The sequence below is a fragment of the Perna viridis genome, chromosome 7 (assembly GCF_037379345.1).
Source record: "Perna viridis isolate PV_CMFRI_1.1 ecotype Kerala chromosome 7, ASM3737934v1, whole genome shotgun sequence".
Lineage (NCBI taxonomy): Eukaryota > Metazoa > Mollusca > Bivalvia > Mytilida > Mytilidae > Perna > Perna viridis.
Window position 1 is genome coordinate 42,613,266 of NC_142451.1, and position 17,310 is coordinate 42,630,575.

The 17,310-nt window shown below is 34.2% G+C and overlaps 2 protein-coding genes across 2 annotated transcripts; one reads left to right on the plus strand and one right to left on the minus strand.

Annotated features, from left to right (window-relative positions):
- Positions 1-1,159: 1,159 nt before the first annotated feature.
- On the minus strand, positions 1,160-3,603 carry LOC148612785 (uncharacterized). Its single transcript, XM_088595405.1, has 4 exons — positions 3,571-3,603; positions 2,722-2,988; positions 2,246-2,422; positions 1,160-1,970 (listed from the first exon to the last, which is right to left on the minus strand). Exons 1-4 carry the CDS (start codon positions 3,601-3,603, stop codon positions 1,470-1,472), a joined length of 978 nt encoding a protein of 325 aa, XP_088451531.1. The 3' UTR covers positions 1,160-1,469.
- Positions 3,604-3,894: 291 nt separating this feature from the next.
- LOC148612786 (uncharacterized) lies at positions 3,895-16,220 on the plus strand. The gene is made up of 6 exons (XM_088594524.1): positions 3,895-4,194; positions 4,883-5,084; positions 6,044-6,165; positions 8,763-8,851; positions 11,641-12,458; positions 14,909-16,220. Exons 1-5 carry the CDS (start codon positions 3,936-3,938, stop codon positions 11,770-11,772), a joined length of 804 nt encoding a protein of 267 aa, XP_088450650.1. The 5' UTR covers positions 3,895-3,935; the 3' UTR covers positions 11,773-12,458; positions 14,909-16,220.
- The last annotated feature ends 1,090 nt before the right edge of the window (positions 16,221-17,310 follow it).

Sequence of the window (17,310 nt, forward strand, 5' to 3'; positions counted from 1 at the left end):
GGCAACAATAGGGGAATACCTATTTGAAATATTTATGTCTGTCCAATGCAGCACTGGTGCATGTTAAGGCACTTCTATACCTACACTGTGCTACATCTATCTTGGTGTCTCTACAAATGGCAAGAATGCAGAAAACAGCATTTTTTAAAATATGAAATGCATTTAAAACTATGCCAGGGAAGTATGTCCCTGATTAATGTATAAGAGTGTAAAGGGATTTCTATTTTTGATTCTTAATAGCTGGGGAGTTTCTTATTTAGTTAAGTCTCAGGCATGCTATTTGGATTCTCTGGAAAACATGCTTGCATGATAGTGGAAAAAAATTATGTGCTTTATTCATATGCAGTGTACATGTACATTTAATTTTATCTTATGTCAGATGCAAATACTACTGAACTTTAAAAAATATACAATTAAAATGGTCCTCATTTTCTCACGCAAAAGTGACTAAAGCTTTCAAAATCCTAGAAAAAACCTTGGGATATTCTGATATATTTCTGATCTGGTTTAAAAAAAAAATATATGTGCACCTGTCTTTCTAGAGGGGACAGATTTTGGTATACTGTTGTCCATTCATCTGTCCGTCTGTCTGTTGTTTACACTATATACAGTAGTTCAAAAACCCTGCCAACATTTTTTTTGTGGAATTTTGTTTTGTATTTACTATTTCCCCTTTTAATTTTCAGAAATTTATAATCTTTGTTTTCAAGTTGTTAGCCCTCATTCATACAAAAATGGGGTGATTTTCCAACTTTTTTTTTAACTTAAATTCGTTATAACTCCACTACTTTTCATGAAACTTTGGGAAATTGATCTGTCTATTGATGTAATGTCTATAAATATTGTGACTCAAAAACACTTGAATGAAATGATTATCATACCTCCAACAAACAGCTAAACCACTTGAGATTTGAAGTTTATTTGACTTCATATGTAGATGTAAATTATGATAGAAAATAACTCCAAAGGGAGAAGATCCTTCTTGTGGAACGTGGTAAGCTCAACTCCTAAACCACTTGAGGGTTTTCAATGAAAAAAAATGTAAGAAGGTTGGACATTATTTGTAGATGTGCTTGAAGTATAATATAATTACCGTCGGGACTCATAGGGAGATAGGCCAACTTACTTGTTTTGACGGGTACAGGTCAACTCGTACCTTCGGCAACTCGTACCTTTGCCAACTCGTACCTTTCTATATAAATTTGTATTCTTTATTATAGAGTGTAGAAATGACTCAATCTTAAAAGAAAAAAAAAAGAAAACAAGATGATGAGATATATTTATTTACATACAAAGAATAACATTTAGCATAACAAGCAACAAGAAACAATTATAATTCATGTATTTTCATTGTAAAGTTTATCACGATTAAAGTCACTCACACATTATTTAACAATAATAATGATTTCATTTTCAAGAGTCACATACATTATAAAATTAATACAATTTAATGGTTCACATTTGTCAGTCTAAACTGCTGCAGGCCCATTCAGTAAGCCACAACTGCGAAGTAACTGGCTAGCAGTAAGATCACTGGAGCTGTACTGGTCCCACAGTTCGAAAAACTTCCGTTGTAACAGCTTGGTTGATGCTCTCTGTTGTCTCGTCAGCTTGGCTTCTGTCACCATCTTCATCTGGTTTGGTAATAGAGCGGCCTCTTCATACAACTTGGGAACCAGGAGGTAGAACGGTTTTGTCTCATCGTTGGATCTCTTGTTGATACGTCGATGCCACCCTTCCACGTCGTTGTTCGTTCTCGTTGGTTGCATATAGACGGTCCATGTCTCAATCGGCCAAACGGTACTACGTATCCATGTGTTGTTGATGTATTCTACTAAAGCTGTCACTGGTTCCGTCTCCATGTCTTTCAGTTTGTTGAAGGCGGGTGCAATATGTTCTGCTGGCAGAAATGGTAAGGCCATCAACTTCCTGATGTATTTGAAGATACTATCTTGTTGGCGATAAGCTGGCTGAAAAAGAAAAAGAATATTTAGTTAACATGTACAAACACAACAGATCGTCAAAATTTAATCATGCATGCAAAGCTCTGATGTTTATATCATTCATTTGGCATTACTGGTTTGGAACTTTGGGTTTCGTGCTCTTAGTCATGTTTTCGGATTTGTGTGCAACATACAAATGTCCACGCAGTGTTGTACAAAATTCAAATGTTGTTGATTGCGTCGTACATTGTCGATGTTTTATGTTATCATTTTTATGAAAGTATGAATTTTAAGTTATTTACCTGAAGTCCAAGTTCCTGCACATGTCGAAACACAGCCTGTGTAAAATGGAAAAGACAGCCGTTGATGGTCTTGCCTGGAAACACCACACGAAGTGCTTGCCATAAACCAGACTCAAAGTCAGCAACGAAACCACATACTGCTGGCTGAGCAAGAAGTTCTGTCAAAGCCTGTAATACCTGAAATATAATAAGAAATGATAAGAACAATATAGAAATAATGAGTATTGCTTCATGCTATGATATGCTATTGCTTAATTATTATGTATATTGTCTCATTTACATTTACTCTGAATATTGTCTCATTTACATTTACTCTGTACATAGTATTTATTATAATGTTAATCGTATACTAGTATATTTTAGTTGTGTAGACGGCCATTTTGGTAAATTAATACCTCATCACTATGATCACATCAGAATTTGAAGTGTAAGTGTAAGACCTGAAATTCATTAGTATATATGCTTAAATTACTTACAGGAATGTAGTCTATCTTCCGACGTCTGGACATCAATACAAAGGCAAGAGGAACCATCTTGGTGTTGTTGTTTGCAGTGATGAAAGCATGTACGGACAGCAGCTGAGTAAAAGGCTCCTTGACTATCTTGAATGTACCGTCGATGAACCAACGCCTCGCTTTCTGTAACACACGTAGTTGATCTGGTGTGGAGAAAAGTATATGACGCTGTGTGTCAACTGTAATGTCTCTTTGCAGAAACCTGGCAGGAATGAAGTCTGTGTCTATCTAAAATTATAATAAATAAATGCAATTATTCATGTTAAATAAAAATTCTGAATGATGAAAAAATACATCTTTATGTGTTGGATTGTTGGATATTATTAAAAGTGTATTATCGTTTGTCTCATTTACATTTACTACTTTACATTCGCAATGTTCTCAAGTCAGTTAAAATTTCTGAATGATTAAAATATATACCTTTTTATGTTTTGTTGTTTCTTAAAATTGCATTGTTTGTTCTTCTTGTCTTTCTTACTATCATTTATAAATTATGTCTTGTAGAAATTAAAGAAACACAAAAGCGCACCCAACTTAGTACAACAATATTAAGATTTAAAAAAAAAACATGATTGGCTGTTCAAGTCATTGGCGCCATGATATACGCGTATATTGTCGCGCCAATGACATAAATGGCCACTCTTATAAATACTTATTTTGAGATTTTTCCTAAAATTGCAATAATTAAGTTAGTGAGTTTATAGTAAAACAAAAATAGATAATCTTCGTAAGAAGATATTGATAATCTCGAGGTCTTTATTTAGATTCTTTTCCTAAAAAATCCAAAATTCCGAAGAACAAGAGTTGAACAAGAATTTTTTGAGCATACCACATTCTTGCCATTTCGGATACTGAAAGCAAGCCAAAATCAGTGGCATATAGAATATTTCATGATTAGCGATTTTGAAGACTTCAGCCTTTGATTTTAAGGGCGAACTCCAGTACACTTGAAGTCAGGAATTTTAAAAGTTGAAAGAACAATAATGCTTTTACCTTCCAAAAACTTCTTATGTAAATGATATTTTGAAGAAACAGGGCTTGATTCAAAGATTTCAAACATTATTCAAGATTTTGTGAAATACTTTATTGCGCTGAAGTCATCGACGTTTTTCGCGGAAAATTTCGACGTCATCTTCCTGGACGATGACAACGACGCTAAATACAAGAAAGCAGTCATGGACAGCTACGAATCGTCGTATCGAGAAGATTTCAATCGAGCAAGAATGATAGACGGTAACTACAACAATCCACACGTTTACCGAATAAGGACTTTGACTCCATATGCTGACGAAAATATTCGTGTTGATCCTATGAAATATTCAAAAGAAGTAATACAGAGTTGCGATGTCGAGGATGATATGTTGGACAGTTTCATCGATCGAATTATTTTGAATTGTGCGATGAAAGAGGCAGGAGAGGAAGAGTTTGGATCAGGTAACTGAGATGTTCTTTCTTTTTTTCGTTTTATGCGTGAAAAAGATATTTAACGTACTACTTATGTACATGGTAATTCGAATTTTCTTTGGCTTCACTATACTCGACGTCACATACAGCACATTTTCGAATTAAATCTACTTTTTAAACTGTCGGGACTTACCGCTAGAGTTGACTCTCTTTCATTTAATCTGAAGATAGATCGCATATATGCATGACGAGTCGAATAGTTTGATTTTATGCTTCATTACCCACGAAACTATATAGACACCAACCACTCTATTAGAGAGAAATGGAGTGGGGACTGGTATTTAAAAAAATGATCACAAATAAAAAAAAAGCTTGTACTCTGACATGGAAACAAAAATATAATGCAATATTCTCCATTACTCAACAATGTAGCCTGTCAGATAGAAGTTTTAACTCCGGTTGATGCTGAAAAAAACGAATAACTGTTTTGCGCGAAAAAAAAAACAAACAAACAAACAAAACAAAACAAAAACAAAAAAAAACAAACAAACAAACAAAGAAAATCTCACTCAACGAAAAAATTCCAGACCCCTCGTTTGTGCCTTATAGTCATGTTTCATTATTATTTTAGCTTCTATGGTGTGACAGAAAGTTAAATGAAATCTTTGTGCTACTTATTCCTAGAATGTTCAGATTGTTCACAATTTATTACACGCAGTTAAGCCCCTATATGATCTTGGTTCCTCCCCTGTGAAAAGACGGTCATTTGGGAAAAATGGGAAACAAAGAAGATCCGATAAGAAAAATAGAAGAAACAGACGGGGAGACAGACGAGATGATTTCGGACAGATAGAAGGCCCTATAACCCAAAAGAGCAACTCTACGGGAGGAACAATAACCTTCCCAACAACACAATTTAGGTAGGCTCCGAATTATTTTCTATGAAATAAAAATGAAGTCTACATTTGAGTTCATCGGAACCTATAAAAGCATTTGTAAAAAGAAAAAGGAATTGATCATAAAATCCTAAAACCAGAAGAAAAAATAAGAAAAAAATAGTAGAGCATTACAAAAAATAGGAAATTTCTGACGACTCATTTCTGAAAAAATTAAAGATTGAAGTGAAGGATTTGCTTCGGTCATTTGGCATGCAGGTTCTCCGTCCATTCTTAGATGTCATTATATCGATGCTATACAGATAATTTGTACAAGTCAATTTGCATCCAACAGAATAGTTAACCTGGAAAACAATAATGGCATAGCGATGCATTTTTTGAGGAGGTATAGTTAGTTGGATAGTTGTTATGTCTTTTGTCAAATTTGGTAGGTGCGTCCCGAATTATACATTTGTTATTATTCGTTCTGAAGTAAATGATGTTTAAAATAGCCTACCCTTCGGACAGTTGTTCCTTAACTTTAAAATATGTTAACGTTTTATGTTGAACGGTGGTATTTATCGACAATGATTATTAGTAATATCAAGCCTACGACTCCATCAAGATAACTATCACAGTAACCAATGGGCAGTATATATTTCATGATAATGCCCATTTTTCCGACGCAGTCGGTATAGTTTCGCTTTTTTCCCTTTGTCCTCGTTGACGCTCTTCTATGGAAACGCAAGTCACCTAATCGCAATTCTGTTTCCCAGTTGGCCAAATACTGATAACTTAGTGGCGTTAAAAAAAAACGGTATCGAAAACTTGAAATAGCGTTCAAAAACTCTATCGAAAATTTGAATTGCGTGCCATGTGTTATTTTCTTGAAAGAAATGTAGAAACTCAGAACTAAAATTTTACTGCGTCGGCTATTTTTTTTCAAAGACAGTCCTTGTTTATTATTGTATTTTATGTAAAATACTTCCCATTTTATTTTAAAGAAAAATGGTGAACGCTGAAATCGAGTCCTATGCAGATCGTATACACGCTTACTACCAGCAACAATACAATACTCTGAACGACGACCGTCTGTCTGCATACAGGTCATGTATTGCTTGGAAAGGTAAGTCAGTTTGTCGCTGTTGGACGCAGTTAAGTCAGAAGGTCTGCGTTTCAGTCATTCATGGCTCAGAGAGGTTAGTCGACCGATCTGCGTACACGCCATGCATGCATTAGTCAAGAGAGTCTTTAGAAAAGTTAGTCGGACTGGATGCGTGCCGTTCGTGTTTAGATTGAAAAAAATACACCAACCGTTTGAATAAGTGTATTTCTTTGATATGTGAATACAGAAAAAGTCACGTGTCGGTACGTGCTAACTATTGTGTTCAAGACAGTTTTTTCTGCTGATCCACAGATAAAATGAACTGGAAAATCTTGATATTTTCGTAAAAACCCATCTTCTAGACTTAAAAAATCGCCTTTTTATGAAAATTGTACATTCCTTTATGACATTTATATGGTAATTTCGAATTCAAAGTCAGTTCTCCGTCACCTTGAGGACTCTTTTTCAATGCGTCATAGTTTCAGACATGCATATGGCACGAACATCAAAATGTATACAATGGACACTTCTTCAACCGAAGTATATCCCGTTTATGCACCAATATTTTGTGATGTTAGAGTTATTATTTACGTCTGTTGACCAATGTACCCACACTCTGGACGTTTTTAAAAGAAAACACAGCATTTTTAATGTCCACAAATCAACATAATCTTCCGAAAGCGAATGAAAAAGATCCACAATCTAGGCTAGAAACCACTAATTCCACTTCCCATAGGCTTCTATGCAAATTTCACAATATGCAGTGGCTTCTCTGGACTTTACCTTAACTTTAACCGGCAGAGGACTATATATCAGCATGATTTTACATATGTCAGCTCACAATCCTCAGAATGGCATGTGAGATTATCAGACTTGCAGTGCAGTACTGGTCACCGAAAGTGAAGTGTCTATAAATAGCATGGGAAATTCCAGTGTTTTCACAAGATAGGGGTATATTTAGAAATCATTATGGAGATTAGGCTTCACAACACAAGAAGCAAAATGCACCTATAAAATGTACAGAAATGTTTTTCCTTTCAGAAACTGTTTAATTTTTTTTTTAAATAAGATGAGAACCTTTTTCACAGCACTATGAGGAACAGGGATAATTTCTGCGTAGGACTATTTTGCCTACGTTCCAAATGCTCATTGGTTGAATTGGTGGTCTGTAACCTAATCTAACACAACTTCGGAGGAAGTAAGCAATTTCTAACGATAAAGTCGAACTCTGACCGGCAACGAAAGAAATCCGGAAATATACGAACTTCAATTTCTCGAACTCCCGATAACTCGAACGGTCCTTTGGAGTTCGAGCTACCGAGGTTTGACTGTACTTATCTTAACAACATCAGAGAACATCCAACATCTATGCAGTGCAGACAGACTGTGATGGAACATTCTACCCATCACCACCCATGTTTGACAGTATCTTTACTATACATGCCTTTGTTAGGTCAGCAATGTTTCACTAGTCTTCACACTTCTACCCAAGAGGGACAAAGACACTTACTGCAGGTTCTTCACCCTACTCAAAGAGATATCTCAGAGCCACAACCACATTTTCTCACCAACTTCAGTATGCCTGGACTTCGAGTGTGCCTCACGCAATGCAACAGTAGAAACTTTCCCAGCAGCAGATCTAAAAGGTTGCCTATTCCACTACTGCAAAGTTCAAAGAAGAGCAAGCAGCAAATGAGGTAGCAGAAAGAGGAAACCCCAGAAAAAGTACCGACTCCATCATCTGAAAACCCAACTAACAACTGGTGAGAAGAGCTACATACAGTATGGAGACGCAGCGTCGTACATCCTGAAGCTTGACTGATTATTTAGTACTGATGAACTTAATGTATTGATGAACTATTGTTGAAATGTTATCTTTTATTTGCTTTAAACGTATGTTTGAATAATGTTTTATTTATTAATGCTTACAAATATTTCATCGTGTTCATACTTGTTGAATGTTTTATGTGCTTTTAAATGTGCTTGTTACTACATGTAAATTGTGCTCATGGATGATTATTGACAAGTCATTTGATATGAATAAAGTTTAAAAATATAGTATGTTGAATTTTGTTTGCTAACCCAATCAGTCAATTAAAATTGAAAATCTAAAAAAAAAAACAAAAAAACAAAAAAACAATGTAAAAAAAGTTCATAACATTTTAAATAAATCAGACAGAAAACTAATCTACAATAAAAAAAGGTAATAAACTAAACAACACTAATAAATAATTTTAATTGTTATACGAACAAACCTTAGACTGTTTACATAAGTTCCCATTTCGCATTAGTTCACTCCAAAAACCACTAAGGTGATTTGGGAATAATTTCATTCATTAAATTTGACAGCTAAGGCGATATAGGAACAAGACGCTTTGTATAGCAATCGTGGGATTCGATTTCAAATTGTAGCGACATCAATTTCATGTCTGATGAATTATTTTTGACCACGTGGTTTCTAGTACTTGGGTGTAGCTATAAAGACGAGCGGCCATTCGGTACGTTTCGTTACCTGTTTCTCGTTTTCATTGAATATTCATAAATTTTACCTATCAATATTATCTTGCTATATTTGCCCCTTGTATTTCAATGTAATAAAATTCATTTTACTTTCACAGAGGAATACCTTAAGCTGGAGTATTTATGCATGAAAGAAGAATCAGAATTTACGCAGCTCCAGGAGACGTGTGAAGCTTTACAGAAAGAGGTGTGTCCCTGCACTAATCCATTGATAATCTCAAATTGAATATTAATACAAATGTTTCCGGGCAGATTAATGAAAAAGCTGGATTCGAGGAAAAATCTAATATGAAATGTTAACTAAACCAACCTAGTGCATGGGTTTCGTAAAAGTTTCCTCAAATCCTTGAGTTATTCCTGAAATCTACAATTTTGATTTGATTTGTTGAAATTTGAGTTGAGGAAGGAATTGAGGAAAATCTCAGTTTGAAATTCTTTACGAAACTGGTAATTGTTTCTTAACTTTCACTGCCACGACAAAGGCACAAAAGTCAAAATGAAGTTAAAAAGTCTATCCATAGTTTATTAACCCTTGTCGTGCTGCGGCCGAATTGAGGCAAAAAATTGAAAAAAAAATCATTTTTTTCCAACGAGTGACCTTTTAGGGGACCCCTGACCCCCACTCGTGATTGTAAAGAACCTTATTTGGCTTCAGTAGCCAACACGGAGTACATACTGTGGGATGAATGTGCTTTGGTTCCTATTTTGCTTCTGTTGCATGCAGCAAAAATGGCCAGAAATGGACAAAACTGACCATTTTCGAATGACAGACCCATTTCACCGCGTAAAAGTTCCTAATTTCTTCTATATCACCCATAATTGCCTATTAATAAAATGACCGTAATTTAAACAAGCTTTTGTATGATCAAGTACATTTATATAGTGTCTTAGCTTTCAATGGAGCCCAGGTAATAAATAAATAAAAAACTTGTTCAAGTCAAGTTAGGTGAAAAATTGCCACCCTTACGAAAATACGAAAATTCTGAAAATTCCCCTTTTTATGAGAAACTCATCTTTGTTACATTGAAACTAAAATGGTCAAGATTTGTCATATACATCGATAATTAAAACAATAGTACCCAACATTTCTATTTTACACCGTTTATAAACTAAAAAGTAACTTTGTGGTTCATGTTGAAGTATTTTTTTCATTTGTAAGGGTAGCAATTTTCACCTAACTTAACTTGAACAAGTTCAAATATTGATTACCAGGGCTCATTCGAAAGCTAAGACACTATAAAAATGTACTGTATCACACAAAATCTTGTTTAAACAATGGTATTTTGAAAAAAATGACAATAACGGGTAATATAGCAGGAATTCTGAAATTCTGAAAATCAACCAATTTACGATTTTATAGTAATTGTAACACAAAAGAAAACTAAGCGTCTGAATTGATCAGATATGTTAAGTACATCATTATCTTAGTTATGAATACCTAAAATATAAGTTTTACAGTGTTGGTATGTTGTGAATGAGAAATCTGTTTGATACGGAGGCCAGTTTTCTAGGGGTGGGGGTAATATTTTCAACATTTTTGAAAATTATTTCTTGAAAATTATTTTTTCGTGGTTTATTTAGAAAAATAAATTATCTATCGAATAATACCAAATTTGAGACGTTTTTATTTGCACAATAACTTGTAGAGTTGAATTTATGCGACTTTTTACGGGATAATCGAAAAGCCCATTTCTTGCATTTTTTTAACCCCATTTTTTGAACCCCATAAGTATTAATTGTGACAATACAAAGCAGCAAATACCTAATAAGCAATTTTTACTGAAGTATGAATGCTCTAGGGCTTGTGACATTGAAAATATGTTAGGTCAAGCGATTCTTCGGTGGGATAGGGGTACATTATTTGATTTTAATCCAAAATTCTAAATGTTACCGCAACTTTTTTATGATATCATTGTAAAGCTGAGACATTGGGTTATATGTTGTTACCTATATATATCAATTTACCTCGTTTTGTAGAAAGAAAATGTTCGATGAATAAAAAAAAACATAAAAAAGGAATTTTGCCTCAACGCGGTATAAAAGTAGCCAAGGAATTAAAAAATGCTTCAGTTTATTTTTTGGTGACAAAATGATGCGTAAATAGGAGATATAAGGGTACTTACACCATATTTTGATTGATGAGTGAGGGATGTAGAGGAGGGGTTATCTCAGCCCATGTACTAAATTGTCAGTGGTTAGAAATTGAATTTAATTTGGTCTAAGTATGTAAGATCAGGCGATGATGCTGCATATTCTATTTAGGTAGATGAAGCATACCCAGCCTATGTTATGTTGTATTCCTTGTTAATTCTGCTTAAGGAGGTAGACCTAGGGTAAGGGACACAGCACTTATAAATCATTTGAATGTTTGTATTCACCATTATGCATCAATCTCATGTACACATGAAAGTAACTTAGACTGACTTAATTCTGTTTCAAAGGAAAGCTTGAAAGGCTTTGATGAAATTAAATGTGACACAAACATATTACTGATTTCTAGAGTAATGTACCTTATCCTAGGTCTACCTCCTTAATTATTATTTTAAAACAGAAGGGTTGTTTTTAGTTTAACCTTTTTTTAGCATATTATGCTTCGTAGAACAAGCATAATATACGTATATAATAATTTAGTCAAGCTTTAAAAAACAACAAACAAATCAAATCAAGTCAAGTGTTGTAACAAACAATTGTCGTACAACAATATCAAGTAAGAATATACAAAATAACAAAGCTTGTGTATGGAGAACAAATTATCCAGAACACTTATTACAAAATAAAACGATTTGTGAATCAAATGAATATTGACACATGCCTAGGACACAAACAAAATATCACAACTAGTCTCGAAATCTGAAAATTCGTTAGCATGATCTAAAGTGTGTTGAAATAAGTTCGGGTTTCTCTTAGGTTAGTGCTTACCCGTTTTATTGAGTAATTGATACTGACTTAAAGACTTCCTTTTCAAATCAATTGTAGCTAAATGATATCAAAGAGGCCAAAAGAAAACGCAGGAGTGCTGCAAAAACAAGGAAAAGCAAGAAAGACAAGGGCAACATCGAAAATGATGAAAATAAACCCGATGATGATCATGCAGGATCTTCACATTGAATGCCTTGAACCTTAATCGTTTTGCAGTTTAACGGAATTTACAGCATGCACGGGATCTTCGGTTTAATGGTTTAACCCATTTGTTTATCAAATAAACTTGAGTATTGTTACCAACAAATTGTCCCTGTCGTACATCTATTTGCCTTTTAAAGGATATGGAAAATATTGAGAGTTTCTCAATAATTTAAGTTAAATTTCTTTTATACCTATATTTTTTTTATCCCACTATAGAATTCGGTGTATATTTCGTGATCACCATGTCCATACACCAATTCCTTCGTTGATCCGGTTTTACGTCACACATAAAAATTTCCGGATGACATAGTAACTGTACTGAGATAACTCGCGTGCACTGCCATCTCTTCAACCCCAAATATGATTTTCGGGTACCATTATACTGCCCATTTATACAAATCAATTTGTCAGAAAAAAAAGATAAACCCACTGCGTATAAGATTTCACATGCTTCATGTGATACGAATAATTACAGTATGTTTGTTATGTCCATACCGGATGAACACTTATCTATCAACAAAATTTTAACTTCCGCAGGCAGTGCAGTTCCGTTCCTACATGATAAACAAGAATGTTCTTTTTTTTGCCAGAGACTGCGACATAGTTTAATTAAACTTTTCTGGAAGAATTCACGTTTTACCATATTTCATTCTTTTATATTGAACTGTTAGGTAAGTTTATTTTAACCTACCATTATATGTATGCTGCGTTAACTTCTGATGGAAACGTTTGTCGGTAAATTTTCGGCCTTCGAACTAATTGTGCCAGTCTCCTATTCGATCTGTTTATTTATTATATGAAACGGAATTTCTTCAAAATATTGAAGGCAAGACAATTAAAACGCTACGATTTTGATTTTATGCATCAATATATTTTCTCTCCATTAACAATCCGAAATTCGGAGATTGGCTTACGTTCATTTATACTCCCGGCGTCGAATTAAAAAAAAAGTGTGAAATTGATCGTAAATTATGACGTCACAAGGCCATTTTCTGTTATGACTTCATTACTTACGATCAACTCTACACTGACGACTTTTTGTGAAACCGACGCCAGAATTATAAATTAAAGAGACAACTGACACAGTTTTCCCCGCGTCATTTTTAGACAAACAACAAAAGTTTTCTCAGTACAAGATATGACAAGGAGACGATTATCATTTATTAATTTTCCTTTTATGTGCTGTAATATGATGTTTCCATTTGTTAATAAAACAAGAATGGAAATAGTGAATATGTTAAAACTGCAGAGCTTGTACTCATTTTTTGACTTCTTAATGCACCGTCTTTGGACGAAAGTTATAAAAATACGTCTGCCTGAAAAAAGATTTATTTCCAATATCAAGATCTTATTGAGGAATATTTTTTTTTTAGCAAAAAAAAAAAATGCATTAAACGTTGTTTTTTTTTGATATTATCAATATACTTTTAAGACTACTGATTTTACAAACTTTCTCATTGCATTATCCAAGTAGTTGTACATTTTTATCTCCAGATATAACCATCAAAGTCTTTGTAAAGTTTGTCTTTTTTGCCATTTAGTTAAAATGCCCGATGGAAAATTTCCCGCAATTTTTCCTTTTATAAACAGTAAAAAATATCTACATCACAGATGTTTCAGGATAAATTTAAATCGCTTTTCCATGGTTATCCAGATGTATTGAATATATTTGAGTAAGGAAAGGCCAATTTGAGAAAAAAATGATGTGCCACCCATTGCCTTATTCTTACACAGAGTGGTACTTAAAACTTCGTTTAACCAAGCATTGTCGTTGGAAAAGCCTGTACCATATCTGTACCTTGCCATTGTTTCCATCTTTCTTGATATTTATGTGAGCTCAATTAATAGAACTCTCGTGATGGTAAACAAAGTAAACCAAACATTATACGCTGCGTTAACTTCTGATGGATATTTTTGCCTTGATGTTGCTATTTGTTATCCGGATGTCCTTTTCAGGGGTATGTTGCTACAAGATTGAAGTCACCACTACAGAAGTTTTGTGGTCGTCATCATGAACTCGTGGACTGTTATGGTGTATCCATCTGCAACACGAAAACTGATTTATTCAACGGGTCATGGTTTTCCATTCCTCTTTTGTCTACCCCGGACTTGACTTTATATGAGCAACTCGGTGGGTGTCTCTAGAAAAACAGAGGACGCTTACCCTACCGGTTCACTTGGTCCATGCTCCCAGTTTTTAGGTGAGTCCGCGTTGCTCATTTGCTTTTGTTACTTTGTATGTATGATTTTAGTTACTATATGATCTTTGTTGTGTATGTCTGTTTTTCATGTCTGGTCTTTGTGCCTGGATTACATTCTTTTGATTACCGCTAAAACTTTGGTTCCCTTGATTACTCTTACAATAAATATTCCTGTGTCTGTTCTTTTGTTCCATCGAAGAAAGTTTAACTACAAGCTTTATTGAAACTGAAAGCATTTTTATTCATTATTCAACAAAATCTTTTATTTTTAACGCATGCCACAAGTGATGTTTAACACGGAACGATATCTTGCTGAAATTTTGATCGGTGTCAATTTCATGCTATCCGTTTATTTTGTAATACCGGAAATTACTAGCCGTGATTGAATCGGGATATTTTTGCACGCTTTAAAACCAACCGGAACTACTCGGCCATTTCCGCGACACTAATAACTTTTGTGTAACTTGAGAGGTTGAGGATTCCCGATTGGCTTTGAATCCTGGTTTAACCCACCTCTCTGTAACAAATTTTACATTGATATTGCCATTTTTTACGATTCCTTTTGACTATTCTTTTACTTTATTATTACCCTTTATTTATACATGAAATTGTTCAAAAGAAAGATCTTAATAATTATATGATAAATTTTTCTTATCGTTCTCCGAAAGATTGTTGAAAATATCCGTTTGATAGGGAAATCAAATGAACCAGGATTCGTACGGATATGAATGGAGTTTCAATTAAGCCAAAGTCAATAACTTGATTTGAGATACCGGAGTCTCAAAAGTGAATTTGAAATAATAAAAAATGTTCCACATTTACACTGAGGAGTGGGTTATTATGGTTGGGATACTTTTATGTATAGGAAAATAACACTTATTTGATTAGAAATTATCAAATTATTTTATATATCATTTCAGAAGTGCAATAAAGATGAATATCTTAGTAGCTGTAGTACTGTTGACATGTTGTATACACGAGCTAATGGCTTCATCAAGTCCGATCAGCCCCTCTGACTACCAGAAGGTGATTGGCCATGGTTTCTCTACAAACTTCTTGAAAACTTCGAACTTTATGGATAAATACAGAAAAACTAACATTGAAGACGTTGCAGCTAAAGGTTTTCAAAATCTTCGTATCCGATGTCGTGCTGATCTTAAAGGCTTTGATATGAGTAGCTTTTTAAGAAATTTAAAAACGATTGTCAGTGATTCTCTCAGCCTGAATGTTACTCCAATTATTTCCTGGATACACCATAAAGCTGAAGCGTACGCTACTGACAAGGCTAGAAAGAAATATCTCTCCTGGTGGAGAGATGTTGCTAAGGAACTTAAAGACTTTGATTACAGACTTTCTTTTAACTTGTTTACTGAGCTCGGAATCGATGTTTGTGGCAACAACTGTAGAAACAGTCTCAGAGAAAACACTGACAAATACAATGACTGGACAAGAAGAGTTGTAAAAAAGATAAGGAATGCTGGTGGAAACAACAAGGAAAGGATAATTATATTAGGTTCTCCAAAGAAAACTGCAAAGGGTCTCAACGTCATTGACGAAAATATCTACAAAGATGACGATTATATGTTGGCAGAATGGCATATTTATGCATCAGGACCAAACAAAGATGTAAAAAGGGGGAACAAGAGCCACAAATATTGGGAAGGAAACGGAACTGATGTTGGGTAAACAAACGTGAACCAAGCAATCTTTTATGCAACAAATTTCACCAAACATCATAAGTTGAAGACATACCTCGGAGCATGGATGCCATGGGATAACAAAGGAGGAGCTCTGAACCAGACTGAAGTTACTAACTTTGGAAAATTCTTTGCCAGCAGACTAAAGCAAGAGGGTATTCCATGGACAATGAATGTTCTGGATGCATTCTATGACACATCCAGTAGCAGTTGGTTAGATGGAACTCGGGATGTTAAAGGCGCTTCACTAAACTTGATAGATGTTCTTAATGAGATAAAGACTGTCATGTAGTGCTTTAGACTCAAAATGATATAACAATTGTTTTGAAACAAACACGAGTTCAAGTGAAAATGTTTCTGGACAAAGCAGACCATGATATTCATTCCATGTTTTTAAAAAAAAATGTTTGTCAGTATCTAACTTCCTGCAAAGCATTCAGCTATATATTATCTTCTGTTGTCTTTGCATAATTGTGTTTTTTTTTCACTTTTTTACGTTGTAATTTTGAATTTTGATTAAACATGCTTCAGGAAAGTTATTTTGGTTTCATATTCACTCAGTAGCAGGAGTCCTTGATATTTAACGCAGATACAGGAGTGACGACATTTCTCTTTACAAATGATAATACGTGCTTATAGGGACATAAGTACATTTTTGTATAAAATCTCGACACCCTGCTCCAAATGAACTAACACACAAAATATTCATCTATGTTGGGTTGATATTGCATATTAAATAGATAATCGAGGCAGTTGATAGATACAAGTAAATGGAAGGATTTTTCAAATATTACGTATTAGATAAATGTCTAACAAACGGAAGTGGGATTAAAAAGGGAGAATATCAAAGACGATGTGTTAAAGAACAGAAGCACACATATAGACGAGCAACAGGACCTTTATAATTAAAACATATAATGGTACGTGATACAAAAAGAACCATCCTACAAAAAGATGCCGTACAAAACAATCAACCTTATGCTTCATCTTTGTATATCTTGCTGTAATTATTGTTCTTCCGTAATTATCAGTAGTTAAAATTTGATTAATTATAGTTGTTTATGTTTATATATGGCTACAAAAACTGAGTTTGAGTCTGATTACAAATCTGAGGACCCAGCATTGTTAAGTTAAGAGAGGAACACAACAGAGGGTTGGCATATATTTGTAATGCGATGTAAAAATAAATTTGTCTCAGTCATTTCGATTGAATAGAAACACAAACAAATCACTGATTTGGGGTTCCGTTACTGAGACACTTCGAGGTACGATCTAGTAAAGTGCCATTAGATCATGCATCGAAGGAATGTTCTAGATGCAGTCCACTAAAAAAGTAAGAGCTGGTTAACTGGAAGGCGCTTTCCCCAACTTGATTGATGTTCTCGCTGTAAAAGATTGAACGACGATTTAGAGTAAAATGAGTAATATGTTATGCTGCAGCTTTAGGCCGAATATGATATTCATATCCTTATATGTTGAAAATCTGTTTATTTGTATCCAACTTACTTTCTTTCCATATCATGTAATCTGTTTTTCTATTACATTGAAATTTTGAATACAAACTGACATGCTTTAGAAGAATTATTTTTGTTACTAAATCATACAGTGATCTAATATTGAAATTT